Source organism: Manis pentadactyla, chromosome 16 (assembly GCF_030020395.1).
Source record: "Manis pentadactyla isolate mManPen7 chromosome 16, mManPen7.hap1, whole genome shotgun sequence".
NCBI lineage: Eukaryota > Metazoa > Chordata > Mammalia > Pholidota > Manidae > Manis > Manis pentadactyla.
Window position 1 is genome coordinate 57,867,600 of NC_080034.1, and position 17,295 is coordinate 57,884,894.

The 17,295-nt window shown below is 39.2% G+C and overlaps 1 protein-coding gene across 1 annotated transcript in view; it reads right to left on the reverse strand.

Moving 5' to 3' along the window:
- Positions 1 to 17,295, reverse strand: part of SYCP2L (synaptonemal complex protein 2 like) — a 95,528-nt gene that overhangs the window by 73,339 nt on the left and 4,894 nt on the right. Inside the window, exons 4-15 of the mRNA XM_036888761.2 lie at positions 16,660 to 16,797; positions 16,251 to 16,370; positions 13,273 to 13,377; positions 12,818 to 12,846; positions 12,254 to 12,335; positions 12,055 to 12,143; positions 10,225 to 10,259; positions 9,218 to 9,360; positions 7,038 to 7,090; positions 6,375 to 6,420; positions 4,719 to 4,811; positions 4,559 to 4,619 (exon numbers count right to left, since the gene is read on the reverse strand). Coding sequence (XP_036744656.2) covers positions 4,559 to 4,619; positions 4,719 to 4,811; positions 6,375 to 6,420; positions 7,038 to 7,090; positions 9,218 to 9,360; positions 10,225 to 10,259; positions 12,055 to 12,143; positions 12,254 to 12,335; positions 12,818 to 12,846; positions 13,273 to 13,377; positions 16,251 to 16,370; positions 16,660 to 16,797 — 994 coding nt within the window. The remainder of the gene's footprint in view (positions 1 to 4,558; positions 4,620 to 4,718; positions 4,812 to 6,374; positions 6,421 to 7,037; positions 7,091 to 9,217; positions 9,361 to 10,224; positions 10,260 to 12,054; positions 12,144 to 12,253; positions 12,336 to 12,817; positions 12,847 to 13,272; positions 13,378 to 16,250; positions 16,371 to 16,659; positions 16,798 to 17,295) is intronic.

A 17,295-nucleotide genomic window follows, 5' to 3' on the forward strand; every position in this document is an offset into this window, starting at 1 on the left:
ATCCCACTTTTACTTGCCCTCCAACCCACTGCAAACCCACCTCCCTCTCCTTTTCCTCTGCCACCCCATCTGGTGAACCCTGTAGTCTGGGATAAGCTCACCCCCTCTATTGCCACCTGCCCCCCAGTAATTATCAGACTTAAAGACCCTGCCTCTTTTCCCTCTCAACCTCAGTACCTGCTGCCCCTCAGGAGTTTACTGGGCCTGCAGCCAATTATCCAAGAACTTTTATACAAACAGCTACTATGACCAGCCAGTTCCCCTCACAACACCCTGATACTGGCTATCAGAAAACCTAATGGCTCCTATAGGCTAGTTTAAGATTTAAGAATTATCAGTGCAGGTGTTACTCCAATCCATCCAGTAGTCCACTATACTTTATTACCCTATACTTTATTACCCACTATCCTCACCTCTTCTACTTACTTCTCCATCCTTGACCTAAAAAATGCATTCTTCACGATTCTCCTCCATACCAATGGGACCACTTACACCTTCAACTCTACAAACTACAAATCCTCCAGTAATGTACTCTACAACCCAAACACGACCTCCTCACAGCTGCATGAGGCGGCATGTGTGCCAGACTCCAAGAACAATGCTGCTTCTACACCAACAAATCCGGTCTTGTCCGGGATGGTGCAAAACACCTCCATGAACAAGCCTCCAAACTCCTAGAAAACTCCCTTAACAATCCGTTTCCTTACCCTTTCAATTGGCTCCTGCCCCTCCTAGCCCCTATTACCTTTATTATTATTCTCCTTTTCCTTCCCTGCTTCATTAACCTATTTCAAAAATTCATTCAAAATCAGATTTTGAAAATTTCTAACCATACTGTCAACCAGTTACTCCTCCACGGCTATCAAGGCCTTCTCACGAAGAATAACAAAACCAGCTAGATGACATCACAAATCATCTCCGGATGCCCGCCCTTCCCCAACTCTACAGCAATGGCCTCACTAACCCCAGGATCTGTGCCCCCTTCCAGCAGGAAGTAGCTAGAGAATGAGATTCTTTGCCCAGTTCCCCAGAGGCCCAATTAAGAAAAGAAAAAGATGGGAATGAAGGCAAATTCTGGTGCGCTAAGACCCCCACCCCTTAAGATCCAATCACCAACGCAGAACACACCCCACCCCTACTCCTTAAAAATGCACTTCCTCACCCACGTGATGCTGCTCCCTCTCTCCGGGGGTGGCCATTTTCTCTTTCAGCTAAGAAAATCTCTTGTGTGGGCCCATGTCTCTTGAGTCGATCTGGGGTAAGGAGTGTTGCAGCGAGATACCCTTTCAGGTGGTGTTCCAAAATCCAGGCTCACTTCTCATTTTCCCCTCATTCTCAGAGCCTCACTGTTTAGTCTCTCCTCTTCTGCCACTCACCTTACTGCCTAATCTATCCGTATTCCAAATTTCCCTCTTTATCTAATAATACCCAAAAGAGGAAATAAAAAATTCCCACACATGGAAACAAATTCTTATGGGCACTGAAAAGAACTACACAGAGAAAACTGAAAGATTTTGAAATGGACCAAAAAGGTACCTGGTGCCTGTCTAGCAGGCACCTTCCTGGGCTATCTGCACCTTTTGTCGTCTTTGAGCTATTTTACAACTCTGAGTTGTAGAAAACTGATCGCAATGCAAGTGATTCTTATCCATAGGAATTCAAATCAATTGTGTCTGTGGAATGCAATCATCTAGTCCTGAGGCAGAGCAGGGACATGGGAGAAACAGCATGATCCACTTTTCCTGCCTATGATGAAAAATGCCTAGATATAAATAGTACAGTAAGAACAGGAGGACTATATCTTAAGGCTAAGATTCCATTTTAAAGCCAGGAAGTTAGGTAAGATTCCTAACATTTTATGGTAATTAGCCAACAATCAACCCTATCTTAGGGCAGGGCAAGCAGTTCTAAGTGATATGTTTCCACTGCTTGAGGTTAATCTTTATCCTGGAGAATAGGATCAATAAATCCCTGTGTTAAGCTTATCTTACAGAATATCCAGAGGACTGACTATGGATGTCATAGTGCCTCTCACCGGAGATAGACATCATGAGAGACTACACTCAGCCTACACTCCCCTGGCCCTTTCTCCCATTCTTGAAATCCTTAAAAACTCAAATCCTAAACCTTTACAAGCACCTCCTCTGAGACTGCCTGCACTCCCATCTGAGTGTGTACTGTCTTATCAAATAAACTTTCTTGTTGCATAAGCCTATTGCACTTGTCTCTAAACTCTTTTTCATAATAAAGACAATAACTTACCAACCTCCACTTCTGGTAGTAAATGTCTTTGTTCTCTTTGCTATTTCATTCAATTTTCTAGTCAAGCATGAGTCTACTCTCTGTTCTACTTCAGACAAGTAGGGAAGGGCTACTGAGATCTGATTTAGGCTCGCAAGTTCCAGTCACCTGGGTGACCCAGATGAGACTGCAGCTCTACGATCATGCTCTTTAGCAGCCTGCTCAGGAAGTCCTTTCTTTGCTTTGGGAAGTTCTCAGAACATAATCTCACTCCATCCAGTCCTTTGCAGCTCTCCCAAATTCTGGAGTGGTAGGGGTTTAGTTCCTACACTGCCATGCAAATTCAAGTGGACACTGGATGCCAGGTGACACTGGCTTTAGGAGTTTGCAAGGGATCTTTATGCCGAGCAGTTCAGTGAGCTTCCCTTTCCTCTCTCTGCTTCTCCTTGCTCTCTACCAGTTGCTCAGTTGCTGCCATCACTACTACTCTCACTTTAATGAATTCCTCCCTTCCTTAGACTTGTCTGATCTGTTTGTGAATTCTTTCTCAATTAGAGTTAAGAACCCTCTCCAGGGTTGAGCTCTCACCTAGCACGCCGGGAGATGTCCCCGGATTGGACAGCACGACAACAGTCCTACATCTATTTGTACATCGATTTCAAGGTTGCTTGTATCTGTGTGGTTGAGTTCTCCTTTGAACTAGTTATTACATCTTACTGATTTCCTCATTAATGAATTAAACAAAACCTTCAAATTCATTTTATATTTGTATGAGGGTCGTGATTTTACCTTTTCAAAAATTATCCTTGAACAGAACAGTGAGGTTATGTACACAGGAAATCCCAGCAAGAAAAACTCAACCTGAAGAAGGATTAATTTATCCTAAAAGACCCATGGGAGAACCTACAGTTAGTTGGGAGTTCAAGGCTGAGAAGGATTTGCTCCCCCCAAGAGTTGTATGATGAGAATCATGTTACAGATCTTGTTTCAGTTTTCACGCTGACTTTCAGGAAGCTAAGCACCAAATTTGAAACTCCATGGTGGCTGTTTTAGATTAGCCTTAATGATAGACATTTTTATTCTTATCTGTGGTTCCAATTTTCCATTTCTTTTATTTCAGTATGAATATGCAAGCTGACCTAAATCCTCGGTGGAAAGACGTGAAGCATAATATCCAGATAATTACTTAATATTTGATTATAACTCTTTAGTAAACCCAATTACTTAAAAACGATGTGCAAACCTTCTAAAATGTGAACTTTTTAAAGACACAATTCAGGAATCCTAATCAAGTATGTTTAGTGTGCTGCAAAGCTGTCCTGGACTAACTACTTACTCGTCCCTACCCAGGAGAGGATCACGCCTGATCTCATGCCCCTAAACTCCACCACACCAAGAGGAAAAGTGAAGAATGGAGGTTTACGAGTACAGAGTCAGAGGGCTGATATTTAAATACAGATGGACATACTCATGTAAACTCATTGATAATTACTATAAATCTGTGAGGGGGGAGGGCAGGTACTATAATTTTTTTTAATTGTGGTACAAAACATAACACCACATTAACCATTGTTAAGCATGACGTTCAGCAAGATTAAGTACATTGACATTGTCATATAACAAATCTCCAGAACTTTCTCACCTTGCAAATCTGAAACTCTGTCCCCATTAAATAACAGCGTCCATCTGCCCCTCCGCCCAGCCCTTAGAACTACCATCCTACTTTCTGTCTCAGTTTTACTGCTCTAGGTACCTCATACCAGTGGAATTAGTATCTGTCTTTTTGTGTCTGGTTTATTTCACTCAGTCCTCCAGGTTCATGCATGCGCAGCAAATGTCCGATTTTCCTTCCTTTCTAAAGGTGAATAATATTCCACTTTATGGATATGCCGCATTTTGTTTATTCATCTGTCAGTGGACACTTGGGTTGCTTCCACCTCTTAGCTGTTGTGAATAATGCAGCAGTGAGCCTGGGTGTGCAGCTATCTCTATCCCAGTCCTGCTTTCAGACCTTCTGCATATTGTGTGATTACTGGATCATTCAGTGATTCTATTCTTCATTTTTTGAAGAACTATAACCATTTTGACAATGAGAAAACCAGGCAAGTAATTGAATCCCAGAGTCACAAAGTGAAGGGTCACCAACCCAGGTGACTCCTGGGCCTGAGCACAGGGTTCCTTCCACCACATTATACTGCCTCCCTTCTACCATAAGGCCTGACCTGCTCTGCTCCAGAATTAACTGAATATATACAAGAACAGAAACAGAAACAATACTTGAAACTAAAGGTGGGGTAGTTGCAAATTATCATCTTACCTATGACGCTGAAAGCAACCATCGCTTCCTTGAGAAGTCTCACTGAGTCCCACAGAGCACTCTTGGAAACAAACAAGCGAAATTCATGTGCACGTGACTCATTCTAGCATATGAACAATCTCTAAGTGCTTAGGTTTAAGTCAGAATCACACATGATTACCTCATCTCTGTCTATATAAAAAGTTACACTCTGACTTCCTAGGTTGAAATCAATCCAAAATTTCTCTAATTTTTCATCTGCTGGTTTTCTCATCTGTAAGATATAATTTCAGCATAAATTATACACATAGATTTGTTAAAGTGGCATATGAAAGTTATTCCCATTAAAAACAGAACTTCTGTTTGTCCTAGAACACCACTACCCTGATGCTGGTAGGATCTCTATTTATTGTCTTGCTTGTTTCTACAAAACAGGACAAAAGTCTCAATTTTATGTAACTAAGCTATTTCTGAGGGAAAAAAAACACTATCCTTGTCTATTTAAAAGATGTTTAAATGTATCAGATGACTATCCGCATAATTTTCTTTCTCTGGTGAGAATCAAAGAAAACAGTTCTACACTGACGCAGTAACAATCCACCCTGTCCATGGATGAAACCTTCTAAAGAAGGTATTGTGATCAAATATGTGATGATTTGCCACCCTGCGTCCATCTGTTAGAGTGAAAACCTGACTCCAAATTACCTTCATGTTAATTCATGAGTATAAAATAACTATATGCTTATATTAAAAAAGAAAGCTTCAAACGGCATGGTGTTTATAGGAAGAGTACTTGTCCCCTCCTCTGGCCCTCAACTTCCCAGGGGTCTCTGTCCACAGACACTGCTAATGGTGCCTCTGTTTCCTCCTAGACGTTTTCTGTACATATGTCAGGAAGTATCTAGAGAGAGCTTTTATTCCTCAACAATGTGGCAAACACTAGACTTCCTATTCTACCACCTGCTTTTCCAATAAACAGTATGTCTTGGACATCTTTCCATCATATATGCCTACTTTTTAATAGCTACAGAGTTGAGTGAACATTTTAACCTACAAAGTATATAAACCTCAAACAACTACAACAAAAAAAGGCACTGAATTGAGATACAAGGATCAGGCTACCAAATTCAGTTGTGGAGAGAAGGAACTTACAGTATACTCATGAGCTGAAAACAGCTCACAGAGGCCAAGAAGGGGGCTCAGAAACTCAAAACAAAGAAATGATTAATTAGGGCATTCTGAAGACAGGGTCCAGGAAGCGTCAGGAGTCAAGGTTCAGAGACCTTTGAAAATTTTACCCCAAGACGGATATGTTGTTAAGCTGGGGCACTTGCTCCTCTGGACCCTGTTCCTCGGGAAACCAAAAACAGGGTGAAAAGAGACCACTTAACCTTGGGCAATAAAGTACAAGGTAAAATGATCTAGCAAAAGAAAAGTAGTTCCAATGTCTGGGGATACAATGGGAGACATCAATTGGATGGAAAGAGCAAAGGAATTGCCCTCTTCCCTCCAATCCAGGCATGAGTGATGCTACCCATTAATAGGGTAAAATAAGGCTAGGTTTCTGAAGTGGCCTCATCAACTCAGCATCATCCCGGAAGTTCCTTTATCCAGTAGTATCAGTGGGGCCCCTAAACTTACCAGTAATACATCCGGGTTATGGTATGAAAGACGACTCAGGAAAGGGACAATAAGCTTCAGAGGTAAGGCCTCTATGAGACAGAAGCTTCCTTTTTGAAAAGCCCTTCGGTGTACCAAGAGCTGTTTGTTCTGATTATGTAAACCTAACTCTGGCTTTTATCACACCACTCACGACACCCCAAAGAGACAGACATACCTCGTGCTCATCAGCAAAAGCAGCAATACACGGAAATGAATAGACCCTGCAAAAGAGATCACAGTTAAAAAGTAACATAAGACTTGGGTGGACCCCAAACACAACCTACAGATGGTCTACAAACAAGCACTTATAACAAGGGATGCCATTAAGTCTCTTTGTACAAAGTATGGAGAGAGGTCTCAAACTTGTAAATGGAGACCTACTATGGGTAGATTCCAAATCTCCATCTGACAGTCTTCAAGCCAGGCTTACTCATACTAGATGCTTAGCAAGATTCCCAATGAAAGGAGTAAATTTAGAAAACATTTTCTCATCAAAACCTTACTTTGATAGGCATTTTGCCTATCTCCAGAGACCTCAAGTTAATAGGACATCACTCTTCATAAAATCTCCAGGAGAACATAATGTTAAAAATACACCACATTATAAATAAATAGGCCGGAAGACTGATAGAGATCATTTTTAAACATACATGAATTACTAGGCAGAATGGATCTAATCTTGAGGTTTCCACTCAATGAATAACCCAGTAATGCTCAATAAATTATGTAGCCTATATGTTTTCCTGAAATAAAACAAATCTGAGATTTTTGTTTTTAATATTAAACATTTTCAGAATACAAACTAGTCAATAAAGTAGTGCTCAGAGAAATATCTTACCTTCTTTTGTCACCAAGTCTGTTGTTTAGGTGATTGAGAAACAGTCTACTGTCCTTCAAAGTAAATAATACAAACTTTTTAAGAAAAGATGAAGATGGTTGATTATTTAAATACTAGTCTTACCAGCATGTAGAGGCTAGGTTTCACCTCTAAATTTCCAGGATCCAGTATTACCACAAGGCTTCACAAAGATTCATTATCATATGTTAACTGAAACAATACTTTGTGTTACAGAGGAGGCTTCAGCCTCGAGTTCTGGAAAGAACCTGCCCAGCTTTGAGATTTTTCAGCTGAGAAATGTTTAGGTCTTCAAAAGCTGTATGCACAATTACATTTCACTGGGTTATAAAAGTAAGCAAGAGAAATACATTTAACTGATGACCTTGATTACAATACTCCACTAACCCACTGGGTGTCCATCTCATTAACATCTGCCCAGTACAAGCCAAACACAAATCCATGAAACTTACAAACTTTGGGTTTATCTGTGTGTCATCCACTGCCAATTTTCCTTACTGGAGTTCTCCATTCCACTCCTTCCTGGCTTCTCTCTTCTGGTATATATCCCAAGAACAATGAATATTTTTAGAGTCCTCCTAACCAAAAGCTATTAGGAAGGTGAATGTGTTGTCACCCAAATTTTAAAGCTAAAAGACACTGCCTTTTGTTAGCAAGAAGGGGCTGTTGTGATCAATCCTCACATTCTCTTTTCTACACTGAGTAGATAGCACTAAGCCTTGATCTGAAAGTAGTTCAATTAAGAAGTTAATGGCTATGGGGGATAAATAATTTGAGAAACAAGATAATTACTTCTGTCATATTTTCACCAAACTTTGCTGCAGGTAAGGGATTTATGTGAAGAAGAAAGGAAACTAACATATGAGTGTCAACAACATCCCAGGCACTTCGAAGTTCTCTTATTTAATTCTCACAATTTTCAGTGGGTTTTATTCCCATTTCACAGATGAGGACAACTCAAGCTTCCTAAGTCAACTATCTTACCAAAATGCACGCATCATGTAAGTCAGGGAGATGGGACTCAAACCTGCAGCTCAGGGTCTTTCCATTTAGATCAAACTGAATCCTGGCTAAACAACTAGTACAAATTGTAAGATAAATTCTAACCGAAATAAGCAGGTGACGAGAGGCAACAAAGGGCCAGGCAGTTTATTTGAGCGCAATCCCGGGCGATGTTCCCCGGTCTGGCTAGTCACAGGCCAGGGAAGTCGCACTCAGCAGGGCAGGCGAATTTTTAAAGAAGGTAGGGGGAGGCAGAGCTTAGATTTACAGCGGCGTGAGGATTGGCCAGCCTAAGGCACATTTTTCAGGCTGGGAGGGGGCAGCAGCCGGGGACTTTGGCACGTCATCAGTGTCCAACCTGCTCACCCCTCCCTCCGGTGCCTCCAACCTTACACAAATCTGCCAACAGACTCAAATGTAACATATCTCATAATCCATTTAAAGTTTCATATTTAATAAAATCCTAATTGTATAACCATTCTGACCAGAGAGGTTTTGTTCAACATGAGCACTGTCATTAAGAATTTTACCTTTTCCTAAGGGTCTAATCCTCATTTTCAGAACTTGTTTAAAGAAGCGGGAAAGCATTTTAGCTATTTTAGGATAATGATGGGTATGCAGCAAAGCCATAAGCTTTTTTTGTCCTACTTGAGGACACAATCACAGTTAGCCCAGATTACACTGAAGACACTAAAAATGATTATTTGTCCAAACTCCAAAGGCTAGATGGCTCACAGCACAACCATCCCATAACACTTCTCTGCAACCAGAGCATGCCATGTCATTACCTCCAGTCATTACCCAGCTGCTCTCTGCAAAACTGAAATGTACAGTCATTGCTTCTACAACCCACTCTATCCTTTAAGGTTCAGTTGAAAATTGCTCCCCTCTCCATGAAATCATCTCTGACTGGATCCATCAAATTCATATAACTCTGTCTCCAGTCAAAGTTAAGAGAAGTCCTATCTGCATGTTCCTATGTGGCCGACACATATTCTATTCACACTGTTCTCAAACTGTTTATGTATGTAGGGAAACAGGAAGCTTAAGTAGAGCAACTTCAAGAAAAATTCCTCTTCTAAGTACCATGCACAGGAAAGCACTGAGAGGATGCTTTAAAGGTACAGAGTAAACAGAATTTTGATGACCAGGAATCTTACCGTCTCAAATTCTCGATCCTTAATTTCTTTGAAAGCTTCAGCGATAACATCATCTTCAAACCACTGGTGGACAAGGTCATCCCTTGATTTTTTCAGTGTCATTCTACACAATGCTTCGGAAAGAGCAACCTGCTGGTCATAATCTAGAGATTAAAAACATGGTAGAGATGGGTAATTCTGGGCAAAAAGCAAAAAAAAAATGAGTCCACAGATTAGCACTTGCTCCAAGAATTCCATCTTAGAAGACTTGTGTCTTACAGTTATATGCAGCAAGAAGTTCCCCTGGAGTAGCTATCATTTACATTCAATATTTAAGACTATCTGGAGATAATCTAAACAATAAGCATGTAGCATTTTTAAAAATAAATATGCATGTTATATTTAGATATATTAAAACATTCATCAAAAGCAGCTTGAACAGCCTTAAAAAAATCCTTCTACTACAAAAATAAAATCCCAAGATAAGCTGTGGTATTTCACCATAAACAAAAGTTAATCATATATCGACATATTTAAATCTCAAATAATTTTAAGGATAACAAAAAGCAAGTTGCAACCAGATATGTACAACGGGATGACATTTATGAAATGCTTCTAAAATTTGCAAAGTATTGTATGTAGCTTCTGAATACATAGACTAAAATTAGAAAAATATACTTGGGAATGAAAAATAAATCCAAGAATTACCTCTATGAATGGAGGGGAATGGGATCAGGGAAATGCACACAGGGGGCTTTGCCTGTAACTCGGATCTATTTAAGAAAAGGTTTTTGAAGCAAATGTGGCAAATGATAAAATTTAACTAAGCTGGTGGTGAGTCAATGAGCATTAATTATTCTTCATGGCTTTCAGTATGCTAAAGTCTCTCATAACAAATTAGAAACAAAATCCTAATTTCCTATTTTCAATTTGACCATAGTTTATTACCCATAGCTCCAACATGCTCATAAAACTCCCAGTGTCCAATATTTAATAATTTAATATTTAAAATTCTAAACACTTCTTACCACCCACAGTCAAGATTGTCCTTGCAAGGTCTTTCCTGAAACATTGAGACAAATTACATTTTACTGCAATGAACATAAATGGGCAAAACTTTCTTGGCATTAAAATTTAAAACCAACATATATATTTTTGAAATTACCTATTGTAAATTCAGCATCAAAATTTCCTCAATGTCAAGAATACATTTTTATGGAAAACTTTTCTCAGTTTTTATATATATATATATGAAAGACCTAAATGTGCTTCTTTTTAAAGAAGGTACCGCTACTATACATTCTGAGGCTCTGTTTCTCCTGTCAATTCTGATCATCTCTGAGGATTCATCAAATGCTAGGATTCTGGAATTTTATAATGACCTCACCAGCTGGTAAGGATGTCTAAACATAGTTTGATGCCTGGAAGAAATGATACAGTAGGTGTTGTGGGTCTTTCCTATATGAGCTTTTTGGATTTATTTTAAGAACTGATAAATTTATCATTTATCAGATGTAACAGGATCAAGTTATTACATTATTGTAACCAACACAGACTTTCATATTGCATATTCATTTAACAATTTTAATAAAGTGCTAGCAAGTGTGATGTTGATCTTTGTTAACATCTGAACTTCCTTTTTAAAGAATCGATTTGTCAAGAAATCTTGTAGTTCAGTTTCTCATAGTAAACAGATTGATTTATTACTATTAAATAGAAGCTTTAAAACTATACTCTTGTTTTGTGCTTGTAGATTTTACACTTGAAGTCCAGAACATTCCAGACTTTCTAAAACACACATACAGTAAGGTAGGGTCATATGATTAACTTGAAAGCTTAGAAGAAAACATAAGGTCAGCTGCCTTCCAAATCTAAATACACCATTAAGAGTAATGGTTAAACTACTGTATTAAAAAATATTTTTAAGGAAAAACTCAGTGAAAAATCTGCAAAGACTAGTTAAATGGACAAACATGATAGCAGTGAGCTTGGCTATCACATCAGGCTTACCACCATCTCCATCACACCTACACTATGGTAAACTCAGTCACCCTTCCAGCCATGGCTGCACGTCACAGGAATGATGGTGCGAGACAGCGATGTCATCGATACTGGCTAGTGGTTAGCACACAGTCATAGGTCTAGGTTCAAATATCAGAACAGGGTGCTGGCTTTGTTCTTTCCATGGTCACACATTATAACCTTACCTCCAAATTTCATTGTCCCAAGAACTACATAATTGTGACAGGGTCACCAAAAAACAAAAGGTCTGTCACTTGAAAAGCAATACAAATTCCATGCCATCTTGGTATAGCTAATGGTAACCTTTGAGCATTTACTCTCCACCAGGTAATGTGCTCACCACTTCAATGGATTGCCAGATTCAACCTGTACAATAACTCTATTGATCAGGTATTACTGTTGGCTCCATTTTACAGGCAAGGAAACTGAGGTACAGTGAGGCAGAAAGACTGTCCTCTAGAAGACACAACTAATGTAAGTGGCAAAACCAGGATTTGAAGACCTGGAGTCTGTACTCTTTAACACTGTCCCATGAGTCACTAATTTAGTTTGCATTCACAACAAAAAATTAGTGCATAACCTGAGAATGTATTTCACCCCACAAACAATGCAACAAACAAAACCAACCCACACCAGTAAAAAAGAAGAGCTTAGAAAGTCTAAGTTTTCAGTGCTTCTTCACCGCTTAGCATAGTGCCTGATCCACAGCAGATGGACAAAAGGCTATTTACTGAAGGTAGGACTGACATAGTCAGGTCTAAGGAGAACAGAGTCAGAGGAACAGTCCAGAGAGTTTGCCCTGACATCATGACATCGTTGAGTACAAGGTCACTTACATTAGATGACAGGGGCCTTCTGACAAAGGGAATTTTTTTCTCTCTTCCTGGGGTATACCATGCAAAATGCCGTTCAAGGTCTTCAAAGCCTGTTCAGAGTTGGAGAAGGCATTCATGGGGAAGAAACAAAGAGACCCATGTACAACCTCTTCTAAGGTCTCTGGAGCAGCTGCGGTTAGTTCTGTTATGTGCAACTCACCTCCTGTTGAATCACATGCTTTACAGTCTTTTCTGTCACCAGAAATCCTAAGGCAAATATGAAGGAACCCAGCATTTCAATTCTTCCTGAAAGCACAATTTTACAAGAATCAAACTGATGCTAAAAAGAGCAAGGACGTGACTCCTACACAGCAGACAGAGGCAGAGACTGAAAGAGCCATGCGAGCAATAAACGTTGCAGAAATTATAATCAGGGCAGAGGACAAGTTACAGCCTGCTTCAAGTTCCAGAAAATGCAGGTCACAATACACTTGCATTGCATAGACACCCACTGAGAAAAATCATAATCCATACCTAAATGGTGCCAAATAGCAGAATGGGGACAGGAGCAGCTAAATTAAAATGTACCTCAGACAAACTAAGACATACTTTACAACAAAATTAATTTCATCATCCCAATGTGACTACCAGAGAATGGTCAATAGATTCAAACATAATATTTAAACCCACTTTACTTTCATACATCACTTAGATAAATATTTTCTTTATGCCGGAATATTCTACTAATGAAAAGTAAATAGTCAATTTGTGGTAAATAACATACTTACCTCTTCTACTCCTCCTGGAAATAATCTAATAAAAAGGAAAAAGCAAAGTTTTTTTTACTACTTGGGTATTATTTTTAAAAAGCATCACAACCTAAAACACTAATGCATTAATGCTGAAATTTCTCTAACAGGCAGGAGTTGAACTTATTATACAGTAGAAAAAGATTTTAGAGAAATCTTATCTGATCTTCAACCATTTTATTAAAGTCAGCTTATCACCCTTTATCAGGTGGATAATAAATTTGCATGTTCGAAAATAAAACACTTTGTTTTTCTCTAACATTGGTTATATATATTAATGTTCATTTCTATTTCATATAATATTCTCATAATAACATACGGGGGACTTTTAGCAAAACCCACATCTTAGAAAAGTGCAAGTTTTATAAAAAACGACGACTCCTGCAAATTGCCAATGGCATCTGTTCAGCGAAGCATCACCCCCCCTTACCAATGCTGTGTCAAAGAAGTCTTCTATAACTTGCGTCAGGGACGTGTCTGAGGCTGGCTCTGCCGAGGTCAGAAATCCCGTTGTTCTTTCAAACCAGAAAACCATGTACACAAGAGAAGAAACACTGATAGAACCCTTTATGACCAAACAACTACTGTCTAGTTGATAAAATTTCACAAATGCTTCTTCCACTAGAGCAGAATATATTCGAAGACCTTTTTCCACTCCACAACACTTTCATCAGGCCTGGCTCTGAGGCCGCCATCTACAACACTCCATCATGGAATCATCCGCTACAGAGTTGCAGTAAATTGTCAGACAACAGCAAGAACTGGAGACTCAGCCAGGACCAACGCCAAAAGGCAATACATAAAGGACTAGTGAGCAAGGGGTAAGAGGGAAATGAATCTCCCCAACACAGGAGAAATTCTTGTTATCTGGGCAGCTGCAGAAAACAAGACATCAAAGGGAATGCAGAATTTGGAAAGTATTCCAGAAGTATGCTAGCCCAGTAAATAAGCCTCCGGCCCGGCTACCTTTCTTTTACCAAAAGGTTCCAGCTAACTGGAGATTTTTTTTCCACACAGGAACATATATCCTAGTTCACATTAAGTTCTCAAATCGGTATGATTTAAAATAAACTTCTATAAACAATCCTAGAACATATTTATTCAATAAAGCAAAGGCCATCTTTAAGATAAGTTAAAGGCTATCTTAAGAGGTTACTCTTAAAAAAAAAAATCCTGCATGCACAGTTAGAAATCATCAGTTGAACACAAAGTTAGCAAGGTAAGTCTGTGCTGAACAACTCTTACAGGAGATGGGCCTTGGGAATTTGGTCCACTTTGCAGTTGAGGCCCCAGCACACTCCAGCTCTCAACCTAGGCTGCACATTAGGAAATGCCCTGGTGCCTGGGACCAATGGCAGACCCAGTAACACAGAATCTTGGGTGAGGGGACCCAGGTCATGCTATGGAATCTCCCCAGGTGATTCTAATGGACAGTAGGGTGTGAGCACCACTACTATGTTCCGAGTGATGTTTCTTGCAGCTCAAACCAGATAAATAGTTGCATTAGACTGAATCACCTGCCTTCTGAAGCAAACTTTTCTCCAACTGTCCAAGGAAGAAATGTCCCTCTCCACAGCAGAACTCACTGCTAACATGATATATTCTTCCTCCCTATATTCATACTCAAAATTCTATGCTGTTAAATACATTTTTGTCACTATTTCACTTATCCCCTCAAATCCTAAGCCTTTCCCAGCCCACCAAAATATATGAGCTGAGTATAGATACACACAAGTGAAGGAAATGCATTATTTGATCAAGACTTGGGACTAGGAAGTCACTCTCTGAACCCACTTATGGACCATGATCATACATAGTCTAACAGAGGCACCAGCTGCCCTCACAACTGTGTCATAGCCAGAGGACGTAATTATTTATAGATGCAATAGCTACTTACTACTCATCATGCATATGGTATAGGTCAAGTCACTTAATCCTCCTGGATCTTAGGGTACAAGATAAAATATGCTCCTTGCTGTGGGAAATTTTTATTCTGTGAATAGCTTCCCAACACATTTTGTGTTGACATGCAAATGCAATTGATTTGAGAAGTAATAGAATCTAATATCCCATCCACTTTGATAATATCAATCTATTCTCATTAGTGAAAATGTACATGAAATAATAGTACATGCTTTGAATGTATCTAAATTGTGGTTATGAAATTTCTATCACCAATTTAGAATTCCAGTGGAATATGGAAATTTCTGTTTGATTTCAAAACTCCAGTGGAGGTCTGATGTGATCCTTTAAACCTTGGGAGGGTATTCTTAAATCGAAATAGGAAGTTCAGGTTGGGGAAGATCCCAACTCATCCCTTCCCCCCAAATATCAGCTTAAGGTTCCAAGTGATGCCTTGGACATACTGCTCCATTTCCTCTGAAGTTCTATCTCCTCTCCCTGACTTCCAGTTACCCGCACATGTAGTGTATCAGGGAGTTAGATGGAGCTAAATGCAAAATGAAATGATATAGTTTGCATATACACAATCCTTAGATTCCCAAACTCTTTTAAAGTCCCTGAGAGTAACTCCTCTCAGGTGAAGCCTGGCGTTTTAGTCTTTATCTCCTGGAGGGGGACATGCACAGATAGGCATCTTAGAATAAAAAAGGGCAGAGAAAGATCTTGTTGACCCAACCTGGTTTTAATACATTTCAGGTACTAGTGTCCAGAGGGGTAAATCAAAGATTTTATTACCAACTAGATCCCCCTTCTGCCTCTGGAACTCCCACCATCTCTTCACCAATAAGTCACGTCAGTACTACAGAAATCTCATGAAGAGAAATACAGCCAGAGATGTCACAACTCTGCTTGGCTTCCAGATGCCAGATAAAGGCATTCATCATGTTATCTTTCGGTTAATAAGAAAGCAGAATAAAATTATTTCATAACTAGACTGACTTAGAATAAGCAAAAAACACTTTTGCCATTTGGCTTTTCAGATTCAAATGGGATTTTAGAAAGTTGCAAAAGTGGGCTGTGGCAAGGGGAAGTATATGATAATTTACCTAGGTCCAATCTTGTTAATAATGTCGATTAAAATTCAAGTCTTTGGTCATGGGGGTGGGTACTGTATAATAGTCTTTTCTACTCATCCTATATCCCCCAAGTAAAATTCACTCAAATGATAAAAACATGCTATTATTCAATGGCTTGTCAAAGGGGGAAGAGGGCTGTATCTCATTCATTCAGAAGGGGGACTGTCTGACATTCCCAAGTGCCCTGCCCAGCACATACTCAGGAAACATGTTAATTTGTGATTGGATAAGGGCAATAAGCAGGGTTACCAATTCCTTTTCAAATTTGATTTCAAAGGACCAGAAAATGCCAAACTTAACTAGATAACTGAACCCACTCCAGTTTTTTTAAGTTACCCAAAGCCATACACAATTAAAATATGACACTTATCTTTGGAATCAGTCCCTGCTGAATTAGCAGAGGCTCATCTTCTTTAAGGCCATCAATGAAGAACCGCTGAATACATTTCAGGTACAGTGAAACATGCTCAAATTCACTTTTATCCAGTTCCTAGGTATTAGACCACACTAAGTGAAAAGCCTTACAAAGAGAGTTGAGAGTAGATCCTAAAAGCTCTAATCACAAGGGGCAAAACTACATTTTTCTTTTTTTTATCTGTATGAGATGATGGATGTTAACTTATGGTAGCAATCATCTCATGATACGTGTAAGTCAAATCATTAGGTTGTACACTTAAACATACAGTGCTTATACATCAATTCTACCTCAATAAAACTGGGGGAAGAAAGCCTTACAAATAATTACAATTAGTATTTTGGTAAAAAAACAATTTACTTGCCTCACTTATTGATGTGTCAAGATGGTATAACACAAGATGATTATATTTTTGAGGAATGTGGCCTCCTTTCTGTTGAAAATATTCTTGTATCTTCTGAAATCCATTATCATGGAATGTACCAATGATAAGTGATTGAAGCTGCAAAGTGGATAGTTTGCAAATTATTTTTTTCCCCAAGAACACTTATTTTATAGTAATATTCCTATTATCATAAATAATAATTCAGTGTGGAAATAATAGGGGGTACATATAAAATAGTTATATCTTGAAGAGTAAACACTCATTTAGCCAATGATTGAGTTTGTGGGCTTAAGAACAGTAGTTTGCAGAATGTGGTTCCTAGGCCACCAGGAGCATAGGCATCACTGGGGCACTTGTTAGGAATCAGAAACTCAGGAGGTGGAGCCCTTGAGGTGACTCTCCCGCATCTAAAGCTTGAGAATCACTAACTTAAAGAAAACATGTGAATTACAGGTATCTGTGGGAGAATAGGCTTTATCCTCAGTAATATTAGAAATTCTAAAACGCTAAAAAAATTCAAGCCTATTATCACTCATTAAGTGACATAAATGTCCACAATAGAAGAAAATGAATTCAACACTAATAAATACAGATAATGGACATTGACAAATATGC